Genomic DNA, 20,686 nt, shown 5'->3' with positions numbered 1-20,686 from the left:
CGCTCACCGCATAGCTCCTACATTTCGTGCTGGCTCCCTTGTGTGGCTTTGGGTGCCCCCGCACGTTCCTGGCCTGTCTTCTAAACTTCTGGCCCGGTACCATGGTCCCTACCGTGTCATTGACGCGACCTCCCCGGTGAATTACGTCATCGAGCCGTTAACACAATCACCAGATTTGCGCCGTCGAGGACGCGAGACCGTACACGTCGACCGTCTCAACTACGACCCCCTCATTGTGCCTACTCCCTGAGTCGCCAGGATGGCTACCCTTCACCCCGGGGGTATTGTAGTGGAGCATACGCACCAACGCGTATGCGCCTTCGGAAGACAACGAGAAGCCCGTGCTCTGATTGCGCGAGAACCTGTGCCGCCTTTGCCAGACTTGCTGTTCGTCCATTTTCCGTCGCGACCTCGTTGCGACTCCTCTGTTCTAATAAACATCATCGCACATGTTACATATCCCACATTCCAGAGGCTATATGACATTGTCCGAGTCACAGTTTAGTGCTCCTCTTATCCTGCATGTGCTTAAAATCAGAGTGGGTGCTTTCCACCACTGTCGATGTCTGCATGTGTTTGCATACTTTGCATCTGCTTTTCCCGCAAGGGTGATACCCTGCTTGAGGTTTCACGCCTATCTTTGAATTTATTAAATGATCATTTATATTTTTTGGCCACCTATATATCACAAAAGGTGGAGAAGTGAAAATTTTTGATAATCGCACGCTATGTTCCAATATGTTAAAGTGTTTTCTTAGGACCTTGTTTATGTTCAGTGGGTTGCTCGTGATAGTTAATAGCAAATTTTTGTTACGGTGCTGGTCGGCATCTTTCTGGTGGTTTAGAAGTGTGGCGGTCCAGATTTTATGCTTTTTTGATGGCGTCATCGATGATAGCCGGGATATATATATATATATATATATATATATATATATATATATATATATAGAGAGAGAGAGAGAGAGAGAGAGAGAGAGAGTGTGAGTGTGTCTGTGCGCGCGCGCCAATGGTGGATTTCTTGGTTTAGCTTTGAGGGGCGCAGCAGCTGAGGGTTTAGGCTTGTCCGTTATGTCTTGTGCACACACGAGGTTCCCCTTATATATTCCATGGCAATGAAGGCGAAGAATAAGCGCATAAGCACATTCAAGGTACTCGATTAATATACAGAAGAAGTGCGTTTCGGACCACATGTTCCCTGTCTGCCATGGATGAAAATTATCGCGGAAGCGCTCTCGCGCGCCAAAGGCAAAGCGGCTACGCTGACAAAAAGGTTATGCACTGGCGATAGCTCGGGAAGCAGCGGCAAAACGGCAACGCCGACAACAAGCCCCCCGGAGTTAAGTGCGCAGAAAATGGCGACTCTGGCAGAAACTCATTGTACATACTGTACACACGTTGTCACTCTTCACATGCGTGAGTGGACAATGTCACTGGTGATTACGCTAAGAACGATCCCCAGTGCTTCGCTCACTCATCATCCTTGACTTCGTGGAGATGTGTGTTTTTGTTTTGTTTTTCTCCAAACCAAGGCGGATATACGAGGGCACGTAAAAAGCAGGGTGTCGTTGAGACCTGCTCCGCCAGTTAGCACAACGATCCCAGCTGCTCATAGTGTTTCAGTGATGTCGCTATATTAATTTTCTGTTATTATCCTGGCAATTAATTTGCCAACATATTGATACGGAAGAGAATAGACGCCGTATCGACGATGCTGTGGATGAGACATATTTCAAATCAGCAGCAGCGGCGTGACCGGTTTACTAGACACCGAGCGGAGACCACCCTTCGTCCTCCTCGTCAGGTGCCCACGCGCATCATCCCACAGAATGTCAACATGAATGTAGCATAATTCCTGGCGGCAGAAGCGCTGTCTCGGCGCATCTAGATGTCAACGTCAGCGGGAGAGTAATAAGGCTTCAAGCGTGCCCCATGTACGATATCGGTAGTCTGTGGGGCAGTTGAAGGCGATGAGGCAGCAAGGGAACTTTCGTATGTCACAGGAGTAACTTCACGGAGGATTCGATATGGACCTGTGTAGCGAGAAATAAGTTTTTCCAACAAGCCAACTTGACGGGTCGGGACCACAACAGCACCGATGAACCGGGTAAGAAGTGCACGTCACGGTACCGTTGATCGTACAAACGTCGCTGGTTTTCTTGAGAGGCCAGAAAGCGAGCGCGGGCGATTGCGGGGGCGTGGGCAGCCCGAGTGATAGCGTCAAGGCATATTCGCTGGGCGGTGTCGTGGTAGACGGAATGACTGTATCTGGGGGTAATGTAGGTTTTCGGCCGAATAACAGAAAAAAATGGGGAGCAAGCGGCAGTGTCATGGCGAGAAGAATTATATGCAAATGTCACGTATGGCGAAGCAAGGTCCTAGTCAGAGTGGATGGAAGAAACATATTTCGCAAGCATGTTTGTAAGTGTTCGATTCAGACGGTCCGTGAGTCTATATGTCTGCGGGTGGTACGACGTAGTGAGCTTGTGCATCGTTTGACATGACTGAAAGATATCGGCTATGACCTTTGACAAAAAGGTGCGGCCATGGTCTGTAAGCAGCTGGCGTGGAGCTCCATGTTGCAAGATTATGTCGTTGAGGAGGAAGTTGGCGACACCTGTGGCGCAGATTGATGGAAGTGCTCGTGTGGTGGCGTAGTCTGTGGCCACAGCTATTTACCTGTTGCCAAAAGAAGACGAGGGAACAGGGCCCAGGAGGTCTCAACACACGCGAAGAAAGGTTCTGACAAAATGTCAAGTGGTTTAAGGTGCCCGGCGGGAAGTGTCGATGGGGTTTTGCGGCGCTGACATTTATCACAAGCTGCAACGTATCTTCTGACTGAGCGTGAAAGCCCTGGCCAAAAGAAGTGTCGGTGAATCCGGTCGTAAGTGCGTGACACACCAAGGTGACCGGAAGTTGGAAGGTCATGGAGTTCATGGAGAACTGCCGAGGGGAGGTGTTTTGAAATGACGAAAAGCTGGACTGGTCCATCTGGCGGTATAGGACACCATTTGGAACTATAGGACACCAGTTCTGGCAGTATATGACACCATCGTGGAGGACAAATGAACGATGGGACCTGTCGGAAAATGGTGATTTGAGATGTTCGATTATAGCACGCAAGGATGCATCATGGCGTCGCTCGTCACCGATGCGGGTCAGTTGCGAAACGGAGAAGGCGCAAGTATATCGGTGTCGGTGTCAGGGTGGTGCTCAATTCATCGACAGGGTAGCGAGAGAGGCAGTCTGCGTCCTGATGTAGGCGTTGCATGCATGTTGCTGCATGCATGTTGACAAAATACCAGCATGCATGTAGCAACAATATAGTAAAGCTATGATCCGGTATCATATTATTCGATATACGTCCCATAAAACCAGTGCGACACGACACAGGCATACCAGTAAGACAAGGACGCAGACGGCAGCGTTGATTTACACATGAAGATGACAGATCAGTTATGTTCTAAAGGGAGGGCCCCGTAACTTGAGTAGAAGCTGTGAAGAGGGCCCTTATGTCATATTTTTTCCATACAAACACAGAGGGCGTGCAAAAAAATGTATGGTGCTAGAAATGTGGGACATATATTCTCATCAGAGAAGGGACGAGAGTATAATAGATGAAGGTTAGTTTCGTAGCAGGTAAATGACTGTGGTTCTGTTAGGCGAGTCAGTATAGTTCGTTCCAAATATTTAATGCGATATGTGGCAATGTAAATGATTCATAGTGCGAGAGTTTGAATAATTAAGCTGATAGAGACCACTGATTGTATCGGATATGTGGCATTTTGGTATATGTATGTGGTTTTTGGTATGTGGTATTTAGGGACGGATATGGTATGATATTGTGCATGACTTTATATAGTAAAATGACAACGTGGTAGTCAGTGCAGCGTTTCGCTCGAAGAATGTTCAGTAATGGGCATTCGTATGCAATCGAGTCCATTTTTTTAAACAGATAATCGTTCGAAGCGTTGTGTTTCGTGCTGCAATAATTGGCAGTAAAGTGGTGAGGTATGTGAGGCCGTATATGGCAATGGCATATATAATGTGTGAATGTGTAAAGCTTGTATAAAAAGTGAGGATAGTGTGCAAAGGACAATGTAACGCAGCTTGTGCAGCATTGGTTTTTTTATAGATAACAGGCATTGTTTCGTGAATATGTTTGTGCCACTTCAGTTGGCTGTCAAGGCGAACGCCGCAAAATATCACCCCAATCAAGACATTAAAAAGCAAATCTGTTGAAGTTCAACGACGTAACGATCATTGTTCTGGTGTTTCTGGCAGTCGAAAACACTTAATGGTTTGTCTTTGTATTTGTAAGAAGACAATTAGTTTGGAGCCACTCATATAGCCTTTGCAGGACAAACTGACTTTTATGTAAAGCTGTGTTTTCTGTCGGGAAGATATCGGTCCGTGTCAGCTTTCGGGAAGATATCGGTCCGCGTACAAAGCGCAGTCTTCCGAAAGCTAGTTAGGAAAGTCGTTTACGTATGCCAGACGAAGAAAAGGGCCTAAAATAAATCAGTCGCGAATTCCACTGTTTAGTTAATATTTCAGATGAAGCTCATTTCGTACTGCTGCTAGTTCCTGAGATAAATTAGGCTTGGTGATGCTCTACGAATGGCATGCTTTTCAAGATTTTGCTAATATATGCCGGCGTTCACAAGATTGAAAGCTTGGGTTAGGACCATGAAGGTAACCATAGTTGATTATTTTTTTCCAATATAAATTTTATTTTTTTTTCGCAATGGTAATTAAAGTTGATTATGTCGACATTCTTTTTAGATATGCGTATTTTTTAGCATAAATGTTGTGGGCTGTCAAATAGTTGTCTACTCCGGTTATTGTTACCCTCTACAAAAACCTTACGCAACGGTAACAATAGAACAAGGTTTATTTGTCGCAATCTCGCGATGTAAATCTTCGCGAATCACTAACAACCGAGAATGAATAATGAAAATAGTATAGAGCAGAACCGTAACATCATCGTCGTGACAGCGTGCCATTGTGCGTAGAAACAGGCCGAAGAAATAATATTTCCATCAGTGACGAAGCAAACTAAGGCCTGCTGGCGCTCGCACCAATTTCGCGTGTCGGCTGGTCCCGATGACGCTTCAGTACAGCTCAACGGTTGCAGTTGGCAGTGCAGCCGCAGTCTCGGCAGTGAATGCCAAGGTGGCCCGACACCACTGAAGAGACAGTAGAGGTTTTTAGCAAGCTACGCAAACACGCAACGGAAATACGACGTGGTTCCTTTCCGTACGCGCGTACAGTGGTTGCACATGCGCACTCATCAGACGGTTCCTCATGGCCGGCTTTCCGTAACGCGTTTCCGTATATAGCTAGCTAAAATAAAATCTCCACTTTGAGCGTGCTCCTTGAGCCACTCGGTTAATGTGGTCGATAAACCTAATGCCGCAAGACATATTACATATACCGCGCAAATATAAACGGCGTGTTTGCGAATAATCAGCCATGTCAGTCAGTGCTGCCGTCTGCATACTTTTACTGGTACTCGGTATTGTTGAGATGTTTTTAAGTAAAGTATGTCGTAACAACTCGCCGAAGCAGCAACTTTAAATCCAATATTAATTAACTTGAACAATAAATTTCTAAATTTAGGGGACCTTTCATGTCCGGAAAACCGACAGTGTGTGCTCGACCGAAGATTCTTGGAAGAGGAATAATGGTGACTGGAAAACTAAAAAGTGCAGGTGTGATTTCTGGACATTGTCAAATTCAGTCATGTTGCGGAGTATTGCCAATGGTCAATTGTGATCGGCTCTGTGTAGTGCCGGTTCTAGTACATGGTTTAAGCTATGGCTTGTGTATGATAGATTAGGTGTTAACCTTTGTTAGGTTCAAAGTGAAGTCATATAGTTAGTAGGAAATAGTGTAAACAGAAACCACAACATTGAAAGATGGACTAGCTGGTCGTACTTTATAATGAACAGGAAAAGGAAAACGCGCGAAGCACAGCCAGTACCAGACCCCGAAGTCTCGTATTTGGGTCGCTCCAGGTTTTTGAGCCCGCCAAGAGTATGGGCGCTAATTTAACACATATGCTGCTCCGGATGCTACACTTTAGCGTGGTAACGTTCGTTCGCGTACATTCAACCCAAGCCCTTCATTGCCTTGCGATTGGGCACAATGCAGTGTGCACCTACCCTTGGCGGCCAGCCTTGGCCAATCAGAATTGTCGTTAGAGCCCGTCTCGAACAACTTTCCAGAGACGGCCACCACAACAGGCCGGCCCACGCCGCCACTGTGGAGTTCGAGTGCGGCTGCGGGCGTCCAGACGTTCACGTGGAGACAGTCTTCGGTGCCGACCGTGGTGCCGTTTCTGAGCTGGGCGCAAGGTGGTCGCTGTTGGAGGTATTCGTGCACTGCACACGCGTCTTCCGAGGCGGGCAGCGGCAACGGCGCCATGAATCGACGCTCTCCCGCAGTGCTTTGAGCAAACGGGACACCCAGGAATCCCGCGAGTGTGACGCCATGCACGGTCACCAATGTGCCAACCAGCCGGCCCAACTTGGTCTCGACCTACGTCAGAAGCGGAAGCGTCATCGTGGGGACAACGTGGGGATTGTTGCAACAATCCACCAATGATGTAAATATATTGAAACATTGAGCAAGTGATAAAAAAACGGCCCGAAGTGGTGCGGTATGGTCTTACCGTACGACTCCTCCTTTCCCGCTCGATGTGCTTAAGCCACCCCTAGTTTCAGAGGGAGAACGTCCCCTTGCTAACAATGCGCGGGCTGAGGAATGACAACCCCATAGCAGTTTTTGTAAATGCATTTTTGGTGTTGAGGTGCATGCCTTCACAGGAGTTAGAATCAGGAAAAATAATGAGCGAAGAAGGAAGACCGGTATATATGGTAAGGCTTCACCGTAATGGATACTGATCAGGATTACCATATCGTATATCCGCAAATTGGTAAAAGACTGCATTAACTGGTTTCCATGAATAATGTGGCCACAGGAAGCACAGAGCCGGGCTCACTGCAGAAACACAAAGAAACGCCTTCGCCGTGCGATGGGCGTAGCCACATTACTGCTGGCGCCACTGCTGGTGATAGCACAAAGTGGTGGGCGCATTGTAAACAGTGTTTAAACAATCTATGACGTCTCCATGAAGAAACCAGCTTGCACAGCAAATGTATCTGCATTAATTGACGAAGATAAAAAAAAACAATAATGACTAGGTGCTCGACACAGTCATGAGTGCTAACATTTGCGAACTTGAAGTTGGCTTTTGTCGTTACGGTTCGACAAGGCAGATAGGTGGCTAAGCTGCTCGGCTGCTGACCCAAGCATCGTGGATTTGACCCGAGCCGCAGCGGTCGAATTTCGGTGGAGGTGAAATGGTGGAGGCTTGTCACCACGTTGTCAGTGCACGTTGAAGAACACCAGGTAGTCAAAACTTCCGGAGCCCTCCACTACGTCGTCTCTCATAAGCATACCGCGATTTTGAGACGTAAAACACGAATATAATTGTATATTTTGTCGTAAAGTTTTGCTTTTGCATCCCCTTCAGACGTCAGCACTTAGTAGAAAAAATGAGTCAACATTTCGCGCGAGACGAAAAGCACTTGACAGTAACAGCAACAACTCTACGCGCAAATGTTTTGTTACCGGATAGCAGCGGCACTGACTATGGAGGCAGACACGACACAAGCTATCTTCGCTTGCGTCGTGTTGTCTTCTTTTTCACTCCATCGTCAGTGCACGCTTTCTGGTATAACGATGAATGCATATCGTAGTTTTCTGCTTTTCTTCTAATTTTCTTGAGAGTAGGAAGGAGAAGTGTCGCCTCGACGATACAAAAGCAGATAGGTCGATGTTCATTAAGTTCCTTGTTCACATGGCGTCGCCCGACAGATGGCGCGGGGTTGAGCCTCACCAACGACACAGTAAGACGCGGACGGAGTAAATTCGTCATTCCGATCATAGCTTCGAAGCTCCTTTACATAACGACATTTCTAGTGGTAGACTTGATATCGCGGATAAGTTGGAGTGAAACAAGTTATGAAGATCAAGGGAAGGCCTGGCGTCCCTACAGAAAAACTTGGGTGTGTACGGTGGTGTATATTTGTGTGAAGGTACGAAAGAAGAGTATAATGCAGCTCATGGTTTTGTAGAGTAAATGGGATAACAGCTCAGGCTTGAAGCTATCTCAAATATTAAAGGCCTAAAGTTTCTCTATTTTAAGTAGTTTCAGGCTGCAGTGACACCTTGAAAATAGTTTGACAGATTCGTGCTTTTCCTCTTGAATGCATTTAAGAGCATGTTGCACCTAGTACTTCGAGCATTTGGAAGGCAAATGTGGTCACTCGGCAAGATATTACAAGGACGGTGGACCTCCGTGAATGATACACGCATAATGCCTGTGTTCCACACGAGAAGGCTGCAAGGAAGGTAACATTTTAGGTTCGCGCGGTATTGCGTACACAGTTAGGCCATAGTCAAAAGTGAACGTATAGGTTGAGAAAAAAAGGAAAAAGCCACCGTGCTCTACGGGAATGAAATAACCCCTACGAAACTACCACCGCGTGATCGATGAAAGAGCGCTCTTCACCAAAAAAGGACGCCGATTTTCGCTTCCTTCAGCACTGCAGTTTCATCCGCCCCCGTACTATTAAAGCAAAGCTGTTATGGTAGGGGTTCTCCACATGTCGCAGAGAGAAAATGATCATCTTCATTCTAAGCTTCATTGTCATCCTCCTCCTTTCTGCTCACCTTCATTCCCACAATGCGTGTTTTGAATTGTCCGGCGAGGAATGCATTATTTGTGAAGGGTGAGAGAACATGTACAGTGAGCGAGAGGGAGAGGAATGTAGAAAAAAAAACAGGAACATTACCAGTGAAACATTTTTTGGTGGCGGAATATTCAAACCTGCGTACCCACGAGCCGAAGGTGAGCGTCTTAACCACTATAACCAGTCGACTATTTGTGCACGCTAACAGGGAATAGCGTAGCATAGTAAACGTAGTAGTGTGAGGGGGCTCCTAAGAGATGTGAGGTAGAGGAAGATATGTGTAAAGTGGAGGAGATAAAACAGAGGAAGAGATATAAAGAATGGGCGTAAACAGAGAAACAAGAATAAGAGAACAAGCGTGGCCATGTATAGTATCGAAAAAGGTGAGAAGAGATGGCGACAGCCTAGCCAAGTTAAAACTGCAACTATAGGTACCTGCCAGTTCTGCTGTGCCCAGCCTTGCGCTTCTTAGTGCCAGCCGCTTTAGGTTTTTCGTGTACCATTGGACATCGAAAAAAATAAGGGCAGAGAAATCACAGCTGTCCTGCAATAATCGAAACTTTACGAACTTTTCATTCAGTACAGTGTAGCTTTCGCTTCAAGCGCGTGCGTGGAGCGCCTTTTGATAATCCTCATTTTAATAATATTACTCGGGGGGTTAACGTCCCAAAATCACGATATGATTACGAGAGACGCCGTAGTGGAGGGCTCCGGAAATTTTGAACACCTGGGGTTTTCGAACGTGCACCTAAATATCAGCTCACAAGCCTCTAACATTTTTGCCTCCCTCAAAAATGCCGCCGCCGCAGCCGTGACTCGATCCCGTGGCCTTCGGGTTAGCCGTCGACCGCCATAACAGCGACACCACCGCGTTGAGCAATCTTTTCAAGCAAGACATGGGTAAGGTCTGGAGTTCAAGAGACAACTCGTCTTACACGCCAATGGTGCTCTTCGACAGCATACGTATAAACTCCTTGCACTTAGTTGCAAATTATGCTAGGAAATGTATTTCAGGGGCACTCTAAACATAACAACGTACCTTTACTGAGCGTTTAGCGCTCTACCGAGACGCAGTCTCTTCGTAAAATACTGAGCACTTTGCTTTGATACATTTCTGAGGTACCTATAAGGGTACTTTAGTAGCACTATGTGCAGCGATGCACAATACGCTTTGTTGTATCGAAGCAAGCGGGAATAGTGTGTGCATGGATATCCTAAAATATGCGTGTTGTAACGCAAGAGTGAAAGTGCTGAGCATGGCACGTCAGTGTGTTAAGCAACACAAGAGCACACATACTATGCTTTCTGTTCACGTGCGAGGCAATACTTTCAAGCTGCTTGATATTGTAATCGGCACCTGTATGCCTCGCCTTCACCATCGCTTACATGGATTCTTTTCTCGGTGGACACTGTCCTTACAAAAATGAGTTTGGCCTTTATATCACCAATCAGTCACCGCAGTCAGCTTCATGTAGGCTCAACTTTTCTGTATACCTCGTTTGCAGACATTCTGAAGACGCCAAGGAGACGGAAAGAGACCGTTTTCTGATGATGTGCACCTAGATAGCGTGCGCGTGGATGTATATAAAATATACGTATGTGTCTATATATTCTGGACCACGACACATTTGATAACAATAATTAAATGAACTTCACTTTTCAGTCACCCACCAGCCACCTCCATACAGACCTAGTGTGCAGATTTTCTGCAGATGCCGAGGAGACGGCAAGCAGACTTGTGTGATAATATGGGCCCTAGAGTGCGTGCGTGGATGCATATTGTCACGTCGCTCCAGGGGGTGTCGGCAAGATTTATTGACGTCTGAGCAACAGGGCTCTAACCAAGCGCGTCGCTTGGGCTTGCTTGCCAGAGCAGGAGGGGGGCCCACGCGCACTTCTTTCTTCTCTGTGGTGTGAGCCTTCACCTTGGCATACGACCCACTACTAGAAGTAGGTGGCAATATTCCTCCTCAACAAAAAAAAGAAAGAGCATCGTCCCGATGCTGTAAAGTTATTGAAAAAAAAAACCAAAACAAGGTAGCCTAAACGATGAAAAAGGGCACCAATAATCAAATGTTAGACGCGATAAGTTCACCAATGATGAGGCAATTGTCAGAGCACATTAAAAAAAATTACGGCATATTCACGGGGTGAATGATGATGAATGGGCGAAGCTCCGGAGGGATTCATCGGTAAACTGTGAATCTTCCGTGTAATTCGCCCAGTCGATCATCATGTAAAGACGTGAGAAACGCTGTGTGTGTATATACACAAATCAACTTTTATTTGTTCTTAGACGATGGATGGCTTGCGATGTCCCTTGCCTCGCGCGCTTGCACATCGGGATTCTGTCTGCGAGAGCGCGCTGCTGCCGCCTTGCGCTCTCTCCGCTGTGCAGCCTTATCCATCCGGTGACTCCGAGCGCGCGCCAACAGCGAACGGATTTTATTACAACGCTCCCCCTAGCGTACGTCGCCGCACTAAATCGAACGATTGCCTTCAACCAATGACACGCGCCATATGTGACATCATTCCTATTTTATAAGATCTCGCGTCTTTCATCAACTACAAGTACCGCTTTCTAGTTTATAACATCTTGCATCTTTTCATCATCAGCTACAAGTACCACCATCTAGTAAACACTACAAGAACTAAACGAGAGGTGGCTACATGGATGGATGGATGGATGTGGCTGTACCCTTTAGATCAGGCGGCGGCTAACGCCACCTAGCCGTAATACTTAGTGAACTAACCATTACATTTATCTTTTTTTCCCTTTAAATAATGAAGTTGAGGATTCGTACTTCGCAGTGAAGGGTTTAATTTTCACTCGTGCCTTGACTTTAGCCACCAATCAGATAACCTCCTTCTAGTTAAGTCTACCCACTTAAAGTCTATTTTGCCCTCGCTGTCCCTAAATCCCAGTGCTTTGAAAAACTCTGCGCCATCATCCTGAACTATAGGGTGAAGCCCTTTACAGAACATTATCAAGTGTTCGGCAGTTTCTTCTTCCTCTCCACACGCACTGCATACTGTGTCGACCCCTTCGTATTTGGCCCGATATGTCTTGGTTCGCAGTACTCCCGTCCTGGCCTCAAGCAGTAGAGAACTACCCCGAGTATTATCATAGATCCTTTCCTTGGCAATTTCCTTCTTAAAAGTTCGATAGATCTCTAGTGCGGACTTCTTAATCATGCCCATTCTCCACATGTCAGTCTCCATTTCCTTTACTTTTTTCTTAACCGATAGTTCTTTTTGGTTTGGCCACCTGCTGTTTTCTAAGTATTTACCAGTCAACTTCCTGGTTCGCTTCCTCCATTTTGTATCGACATTCTTCATGTACAAGTAGCTGAAAACCTTCCTAGCCCAACGCTCTTCCCCCATTTCTCTCAATCGCTTCTCAAATTTTATCTTGCTGCTAGCTTCCCTGCCCTCAAATGATGTCCATCCCATATCACCTTGTACTCCCTGATTTGGTGTATTCCCGTGAGCTCCTAAAGCAAGCCTACCTATTCCACGTTGCTTAATTTCTAATCTTGCTTGAACTTCTGATCTCATGCACAAGACCGCATTGCTGAACGTCAGCCCAGGAACCATGACCCCTTTCCATATTCCTCTCACAACATCATACCTATTGTAATTCCACAGTGCCCTATTTTTCATGACTGCTGCATTCCTGTTACCTTTAGTCGTCACGTATATTTCGTGTTCCCTCAGATACTCGGTCCCATTGCTTATCCATACGCCCAGATATTTGTATTTATCTGTTATCTCTAGCGTGACCTCCTGTATTCTAAGCTCACTACCTTCGTTGTCATTGAAAATCATGACTGCTGATTTTTCCCTACTGAATCTAAAATCTTACCTATCTCCCTCATTACCGCAGATGTCCATCAATCTCTGCAAATCTTCCTTGTTGTTGGCCATTAGCACTATATCATCTGCGTACATTAATGCTGGTAGTGCCTGATCAATAAGTTTTCCTTGTTTGACTAAAGAGAGGTTGAAGCCCAGTCCACTTCCTTCTAATTTTGCCTCTAATCCTTGTAGGTACATCATGAATAATAAGGGTGACAGGGGGCACCCCTGCCTAAGCCCCCGTTTTACCTCTGCAGGCTTGGATACCTGTTTTTCCCACTTTATAACTACCTTGTTACCTTTGCTACCTTGCTACATACAGGAGACGGTACCGCCATCTAGTGAACACTGCAAGAACTAAACTAGAGGTGGCTACATACAGGGGACGGTACCGCCATCTAGTGAACACTACAAGAACTAAACTAGAGGTGGCTACATACAGGCTACAGGGGACGCACAGCCCACGCCCTAAGGAGCTTCGCCCCTAAAAACACAGGAAAAATGGTCTTTTGGGAACGCGCAAAATAAGGCTTCATGCGCACCACGTGAACTATGTCAGAGGTCGGTTGTTTTCGTTGTACCCATCGTGACGACGTAGCGTCCGGAACCACTTCGTAGTTTACGTCGCTCATGCGGCGTAATACTTTATACTGACCAAAGTATCTGCTCAGCAACTTTTCTGAGAGGCCACGGCGTCGAACAGGGGTCCAAACCCAAACTTGGTCTCCCGGACTGTAAGATACGTCATTGTGACGCATATTGTAACGGCGTGCATCAACCTGTTGCTGCTGACCAATGTGTAGCCGGGCGAGCGGGCGAGTTTCCTTGGCACGCTCTGCAAATTCTTCTGCGTCAGTTGTTAATTCATCGGCGCCTTCACAAGGAAGCATTGCATCCAGCATCGTCTGAACTTCGCGGCCGTAGAGAAGGTGAAACGGTGTAAATCGGGTTGTTTCTTGAACGGCGGTGTTATAAGCAAACGTCACATAAGGCAAAATGCGATCCCATGTTTTGTGTTGGACGTCGATGTACATGGAGATCATGTTTGTGACTGTCTTATTTAGTCGCTCGGTTAAGCCGTTGCTCTGCGGATGGTAAGCAGTCATCGTCCGATGCCTAGTGTTACTCAGTCGAAAAACTTCATCAATAAGCTGTGCAGTGAACGCTGTTCCTCTGTCGGTTATCGCTGTAGATGGAGCACCGTGGCGCAGAACAATGTGGCACATGAAGGACTATGCAACCTCAGAAGCCGTGGCTCGTGGTATCGCCTGTGTCTCAGCATAGCGGGTCAAATAGTCAGTTGCAACAATGACCCATTTGTTGCCGTCGGACGATAAAGGAAATGGGCCGAGAATGTCCATGCCGACTTGGTCAAATGGCTTGTGGGGTGGATCAATTGGCAGAAGTAATCCAGCCGGCTTGCTTGGTGGCGAATTTCGACGCTGGCATTCACGACAGCTTTTCACGTACTGCTTCACGCTTGCCGAAAGTCCGGGCCAGTAGTACGCCTCACTTACTCTGGCGAGCGTTCGCGAGTAACCTAGATGACCAGATGTGGGATCGTCATGACACGCGGAGAGGACTTCGTCCCGCATGTCCTTCGGAACGACGAGGAGGTAAGCGCGGCTCGTAGAGCGGGCGTTTTTTTGTACAGGACATTATCTCGAAGGCAGAAAGACGTCACGACGCGAGATAGAATGCGAGGTATAACGGCGCTATGACCCTCCAGATAGTCGATGAGCGGTCGAATCTCTTCATCTTCTCGCTGGCGTCTGCTCAAGTCAGATGAGCTAAGGGCGCCCAGGAAACCGTCATCGTCCTCTTCGTCGTGATTGACTAAAGGTATGGGTGCACGCGACAGTGTATCAGCGTCTTCATGCTTACGTCCGGACTTATACACGATGGTAACATCAAATTCCTGTAGACGCAAGCTCCATCGGGCCAGTCGTCCAGAGGGATCACGATTGTTTACCAACCAGCAGAGGGCATGGTGGTCCGTCACCACTTTAAATGGACGACCATAGAGGTACGGGCGAAACTTGGTGATAGCCCACATTACTGCGAGACACTCTTTCTCTGCGGTCGTGTAATTCACCTCGGTACGGGACAGTGAGCGGCTAGCATAGGCTATGACTCGTTCTTTGCCGTGTTGAGGCTGGACGAGCACTGCGCCGAGGCCGATGTTACTGGCGTCAGTGTGCACCTCTGTGTCAGCATCATCATCAAAATGCGCAAGAACAGGGGCTGACTGCATCCGCTGTCGTAGCTCGGCAAAAACAGCCTGTTGTTCGGTAGCCCATACAAACGGTGTGTCGTCGCGTGTAAGGCGAGTCAAGGGTTCCGCTATCTTCGAAAACCCTCTAATAAATCGTCGATAGTAGGCGCACAAGCCCAGAAAGCGCCGAACAGTCTTTTTGTCTGTAGGATGCGGAAACTCGGCTACAGCAGCAAGTTTGTCGGGGTCGGGTCGTACTCCATTCGCATTGACTACATGGCCAAGGAATTTGAGCTCTTCATAACCAAAGTGACACTTCTGCGGTTTGAGTGTAAGATCTGTTGATTGAATAGCCTGTAGCACACTCCTGAGGCGGTCAAGATGTTGCTGGAAGGTTTCAGAAAAAACGACAACATCATCAAGGTATACGAGACAAGTTTGCCACTTCAGACCAGTAAGCACAGTGTCCATCATTCGCTGGAAGGTTGCGGGCGCTTAGCACAAACCAAAAGGAAGGACTCGAAATTCATACAGGCCATCAGGGGTAACAAAAGCCGTTTTCTCGTGGTCTCGCTCGTCAACCTCAATCTGCCAGTACCCGCTTTTTAAATCCAAAGAGGAACAATAGTGGGCGCAGCGTAATCTGTCTAACGAGTCGTCGATGCGTGGCAGCGGGTACACGTCCTTTTTAGTCACGCTGTTCAGCTTCCGATAATTGACGCAAAAACGTAGCGTTCCGTCTTTCTTCTTGACTAGGACAACCGGAGAGGACCACGCACTGTTGGAAGGCTCGATGATGCCGTCGTCAAGCATTTCTCGAACTTGCGTACGAATGGCTTCTCGTTCCTTCGCTGACACATGGTAAGGCTGTTGGTGTACTGGGCGGGCGTCGTCGTAAGTGACGATTCTGTGCCTAGTGATTGAAGTCTGGCACACCTTAGAGGAGCAGCGAAGCATGACTTGAATTCAAGCAAGAGTTTTCACAGTGCTGTCTGGTTTTCTGGTGTGAGGTTAGAATTATTATCGATATTGTTTAGAGGCGTATCGGCGGCCTCCACTGCGTCCGACGAGAAGCAGATGAGAACGGTTCCTAATTCATCTGCAAATGCTAACGAAGTGCTACGGAAAAGGTGTCGGTGTTCGTTGCTGAAATTTGTAACGAGCAGTTGAGATCGGCCATCACGTAGCTGCATGATACTCCTAGCTACACAAACACCTTGAGTCATCAGGTGTTCGAAATTACTTTCTGCAATCGCTTCACCATTTCGCAATCCACAGCATGTGACGTCGACAATAACACTGGCTCTTGGAGGAAGCGTTATACTTTCAGCAGAAACGCGAAGAACGTCGGCACGTTGTTGGTCGTCCTGCTTGTCGATTGCTCGGTCGGCTGAAAAGGTGATGCGATTCTCATGAAGATCAATGACAGCTCCATACTCCTGCAGGGAGTCAACACCAAGAATAACGTCGCGTGAACATTCACAGAGCACAAAGAAACTTCCTACAAAAGTATAACCGCGGACCCGAACTCTACTCGTGCAGGTTCCAAGCGGAGCGACGGTGTGGCCACCAGCTGTTCGAATCACGGAGCCATGCCAGGGCGTGATTACCTTCTTAAGTAGTCTGGTCGTTTTCCCGCTTAGTATCGAATAGTCAGCCCCGGTATCAACTAAAGCACCTACTGCATAGCCATCTATCACACCGGAGTATCCAAAGAAAGCCGCACATATTGCTCAGCCGAATCTACACCCTTTACTGTTAGCGTCGATCGGAGGTCTTCAGCACGTCGACTGCCAGCGACCTCGCCTCCAAGGGTCGCTTGCGTTAGTTTTCCCGGCGGAGACTGGGGGACCATGCGCCAGCATGGCGCTGTGGCAAAGATGAAAAGCGCCTCGGCGACGGTGAGCGCGGCTGCCGTCCAGAAGGCGGTGGCATGCGCTGTTGAGCCAGGTAGTCCTCAATGTCCCGGGGTCGCTGGCCATACCGAGGAGGCGCTGAATATACTGAAAAGCCGCGCAGCTCGAGGCGGCGGTATGGACAGTGGCAGTACAAATGGTCCGCTTCACCGCAGTGGAAGCACAAAGGTCGGCGATCAGGAGTGCACCAAACATCAGATTTCCGAGGCGAAGCAAGTCTGTCGTCAACGTAGTGTGCTGGTTGTTCCGCAAGATGCACAGGGCTGGCGTAAACGAGGGGTGGGGGCGTGCGTGTGTTCTCGTAGTACCGTAGAGGCTGCGCCGACTGAAGTGAAACCGTAGGAGGTGCTTGAACAAACAGCGAGGAAGAGGAAGCTGGGCGCTTCAAGGCTTCCGCATAGGTCGCACGGTGGTAGTCAGCCGGGGCGGGTGTGACGTTATCCAGACTCACAGGGTCACGAAAGGCATGATGCAGCTCGTCCTTGACGATGCTTGCAATGGATCTCACCGTAGATAGTGTTGGCGTGGCAGCCTTTTGCAGCTCCTCGCGTACTATAGAGCGGATAAGGTCGCGCAGACACTCGGTGTTGCTCCCAAAAGCCGTGAGAACTTGAGCAGTGGGCGTGTTCACTTGCCGCTCATACAGGGTGGATCGATGCTGAAGCATCTTTTCCATTGTGACGGCTTCGGACAAAAACTCGGCGATAGTGTTCGGAGGGCTCCGTACAAGGCCAGCGAAAAGCTGCTCCTTAACTCCCCGCATCAAGTGACGCACCTTATTTTCTTCTGTCATACTCAGATCAGCCCGTCGGAACAGGCGCGTCATATCTTCCACATAGGTCATGACAGTTTTATTGGGCATCTGGATGCGGGCCTGGATCGCTCGCTCCGCTCGTTCGTGGCGATCAGCACTTCTGTAAGTATCCAACAGCCCGCGGTGGAATTCGGGCCACGATGTCATCTGTTCCTCGTGATTCATGTACCAGGTACGTGCTCCATCCTCCAAATAGAAATACACACGCCGTAGTTTGGCCGCATCGTTTCAGTCGTTCAAAGCAGCCACGCGTTCGAAGTCGACCAACCAGTCCTCAACGTCTTCGAGCTCGGTGCCATGAAATGGCGTCGGAACCTGTGGACTTTCGAGGGTGTATTGAGTCACCGGGGGGTTTTCCGTACCTGTTAAAGTGGTTTGAACGGACGTGCTCATCATACTGGTGTGAACTGTAGGGTCAGCTTCGGGTGGCAATCCCCTGTTCCTGCGGCTTGTCCGATGAACGGGAGTGTTGACTCGCACTGGGCTTGTGGTGTCGCTTCCAGGAGGGGCCTGTAACATCCGTGAGGGGCTACTCAGCACCACCAATTGTCACGTCGCTCCAGGGGGTGTCGGCAAGATTTATTGACGTCTGAGCAACAGGGCTCTAACCAAGCGCGTCGGTTGGGCTTGCTTGCCAGAGCAGGAGGGGGGCCCACGTGCACTTCTTTCTTCTCTGTGGTGTGAGCCTTCACCTTGGCATACGACCCACTACTAGAAGTAGGTGGCAATATATTATAAACGTATGTGTGTATACATTCTGGGCTATGGTACACTTGATGAGAATAACTAAATTGGTGTCACCTTTCAGTCACCCATCAGTCACCCTCCAGTAACCCCTGTACAGACCTAGCCTACAGATTTTCTGCAGACGACAAGCAGACTTGCCTTTTATTGTGGGTCTTGTTTCTGCGTGAGTGAATGTATATAATATATGCGTATATATAGTATGCATGCATTCTGGGTCATGACACATTCCATAACTATAACTAAGTGTGCTTCATCTTTCAGTCACCCATCAGTCTTCCCCCAGTCACACCCTTGCAGACGACAAGTAGACGTGTCTCTTATCATGGGCCCTGCGAGTGCATGCGTGGGCGTATATATTAGATACAGATATAGTTATACATTACGGTTCATAGCATATTCCATAACAATAACGTAAAGGGCTTCACTATTCAATCACCCATTAGTCACCCTCCAGTCACCCTAGAGCGCAGACTGTCTGCAGAAATGCTGCAGCTTTTCTGCATCCCCATGTGGCTGCTTGTCAGATAGTTTAAATGTCAGTAATAAAAACATTTTTGCACATTTGGCAAGTGCAGAATATGAGATAAGTGTACTTTCTTGAAACCTAACAGCCACCATAACTTTGCACGTATTTTTTGTACGTGTAATTGTAAATTTTTGAAGCATAGGAATTTTCCTACCAGCACTCAATGCGCCGGTCAAGAATACACGGCTATATATACCGGATGGTGAGTGTTAGATTGTGAAGTGCGAGAGGTCTCTTACTTGGCTGGTTTACTCAGCTGTTGCTTATACGTGTTGGGTACGTGTTTGGTGGGTCTATGCGCGGTATACTACCCTTCGATGCTATATGTTCTTTGAATGTTTGCGCTAACGCAAATGGTGGCTCTTACTTTTTGGTAATCCGTGATGGGACGCTGTGGATATTCTGCAGAAATGCTGCAGAATTTGATTCATTGATTGATTGATTTGTGGGGTTTAACGTCCCAAAACCACTATTTGATCATGAGAGACGCCGTAGTGGAGGGCTCCGGAAATTTCGACCACCTGGGGTTCTTTAACGTGCACCCAAATCCGAGTACACGGGCCTACAACATTTCCGCCTCCATCGGAAATGCAGCCACCACAGCCGGGATTGAATCCCGCGACCTGCGGGTCAGCAGCTGAGTACCTTAGCCACTAGACCACCGTGGCGGGGTGCTGCAGAATTTCTGTACACTTGCTGGAGACGTTCTGCAAATATTCTACAGAAATGCTGCATCCTCCGCGGCCACGAATGCTCTGCAGAATTTTTACAGAATGGGTGTTCCAATTGCCTACTCGGAGCTGACGGGGGGGGGGGGGTGACAGAAAGTTTCTCACTTGTCTACATATAATACGAATCCCGGGTGACAGCTGCTCTGTAGAATTTCTGCAGATGGGCTGCGATTTTTTTTTTGCAAGGGTGTGCCGCAAGGAAACGAGAGTCCTCGTGCATTTCAACAGTCACTGTCAAACTCCTAAAATGCCTTTTGCAAGTAGACTGTCTAAGTGCCCTTTACAATATAATTCGCACTTTGGCGAGTCGGCAAGGCACCAACAATGCTTCCACAGTGTAGCACACCAACCTGCGCAGCTGGACACGTTGTAAATGGTGTTGAAAGGAACCCCTCGTTGCGCAGGTCTCATGTTTCGACGCCTGGTGCATTCCAAGACTATGCCCCACTATATCACATATGCTACAGGCATGGCATGGCTCTGTGGTGCAGCCGCTGCTTGGCACGCACAAATCATAGTTTGGACTTTTAGGGGAACCTACGTTATTTTACCATTTCAGTATTTGCATCCCTCTTGAATTTCCGCTCACGGGCAACGACTATTTTCCCCTCACAACCAAGGACGCTGATGCCAAAATTCCTGCAACCCTATCACAATAAACAATATTCCAATGAAAATGTAACTATCGGAATTTATGACTGCTGCTGAACAAATAATGAGCATGATAAAATATTATCGGCAGTTTGTGATGGAAGCTGCAGTGCGGAGCGCTGAATCGGTGAACGCAACGATTTCTCCTCTTTCATGACGCTACTGACCTGTAGTTACAAGCACGTGCCATGGAAGGCTCCCGGTTTGACCGACAGAGCATACTAACATTAGCGGGATAGAAAAGCATTGGCGAGTCAGCCGCAGACATTCACCACTTGCCTCGACGTGTTTGGCTAAATATCTGAAATTAATATTTTTCTAAGCTATACATCCGAATATATAAGGTACTCTTGACTTTTCTGCCTCTAGTTTGACCTCAAAACGTAAGAGAGACTTTCTGCTTTGGCGTTAAAGTATGCCACTGGTTCTATACCAGCCGCGGCGTTCGCGTTTCGGTAGAGGCGAAATG

The 20,686-nt window shown here is 47.8% G+C and overlaps 1 protein-coding gene across 1 annotated transcript in view; it reads right to left on the bottom strand.

Moving 5' to 3' along the window:
- Positions 1-6,048: 6,048 nt before the first annotated feature.
- LOC142786384 (uncharacterized) overlaps positions 6,049-20,686 on the bottom strand; it is a 57,960-nt gene continuing 43,322 nt past the window's right edge. The window contains exon 5 of the mRNA XM_075884046.1: positions 6,049-6,540. Within this exon, the coding sequence (XP_075740161.1) occupies positions 6,082-6,540 (459 nt within the window). The 3' untranslated portion in view covers positions 6,049-6,081. The remainder of the gene's footprint in view (positions 6,541-20,686) is intronic.

Source organism: Rhipicephalus microplus, unplaced genomic scaffold (genome assembly GCF_043290135.1).
Source record: "Rhipicephalus microplus isolate Deutch F79 unplaced genomic scaffold, USDA_Rmic scaffold_23, whole genome shotgun sequence".
NCBI classification, from domain to species: Eukaryota; Metazoa; Arthropoda; class Arachnida; order Ixodida; family Ixodidae; genus Rhipicephalus; species Rhipicephalus microplus.
Note: the sequence above shows the minus strand (reverse complement) of the source record. Positions and strands in the feature narration are given on the sequence as shown.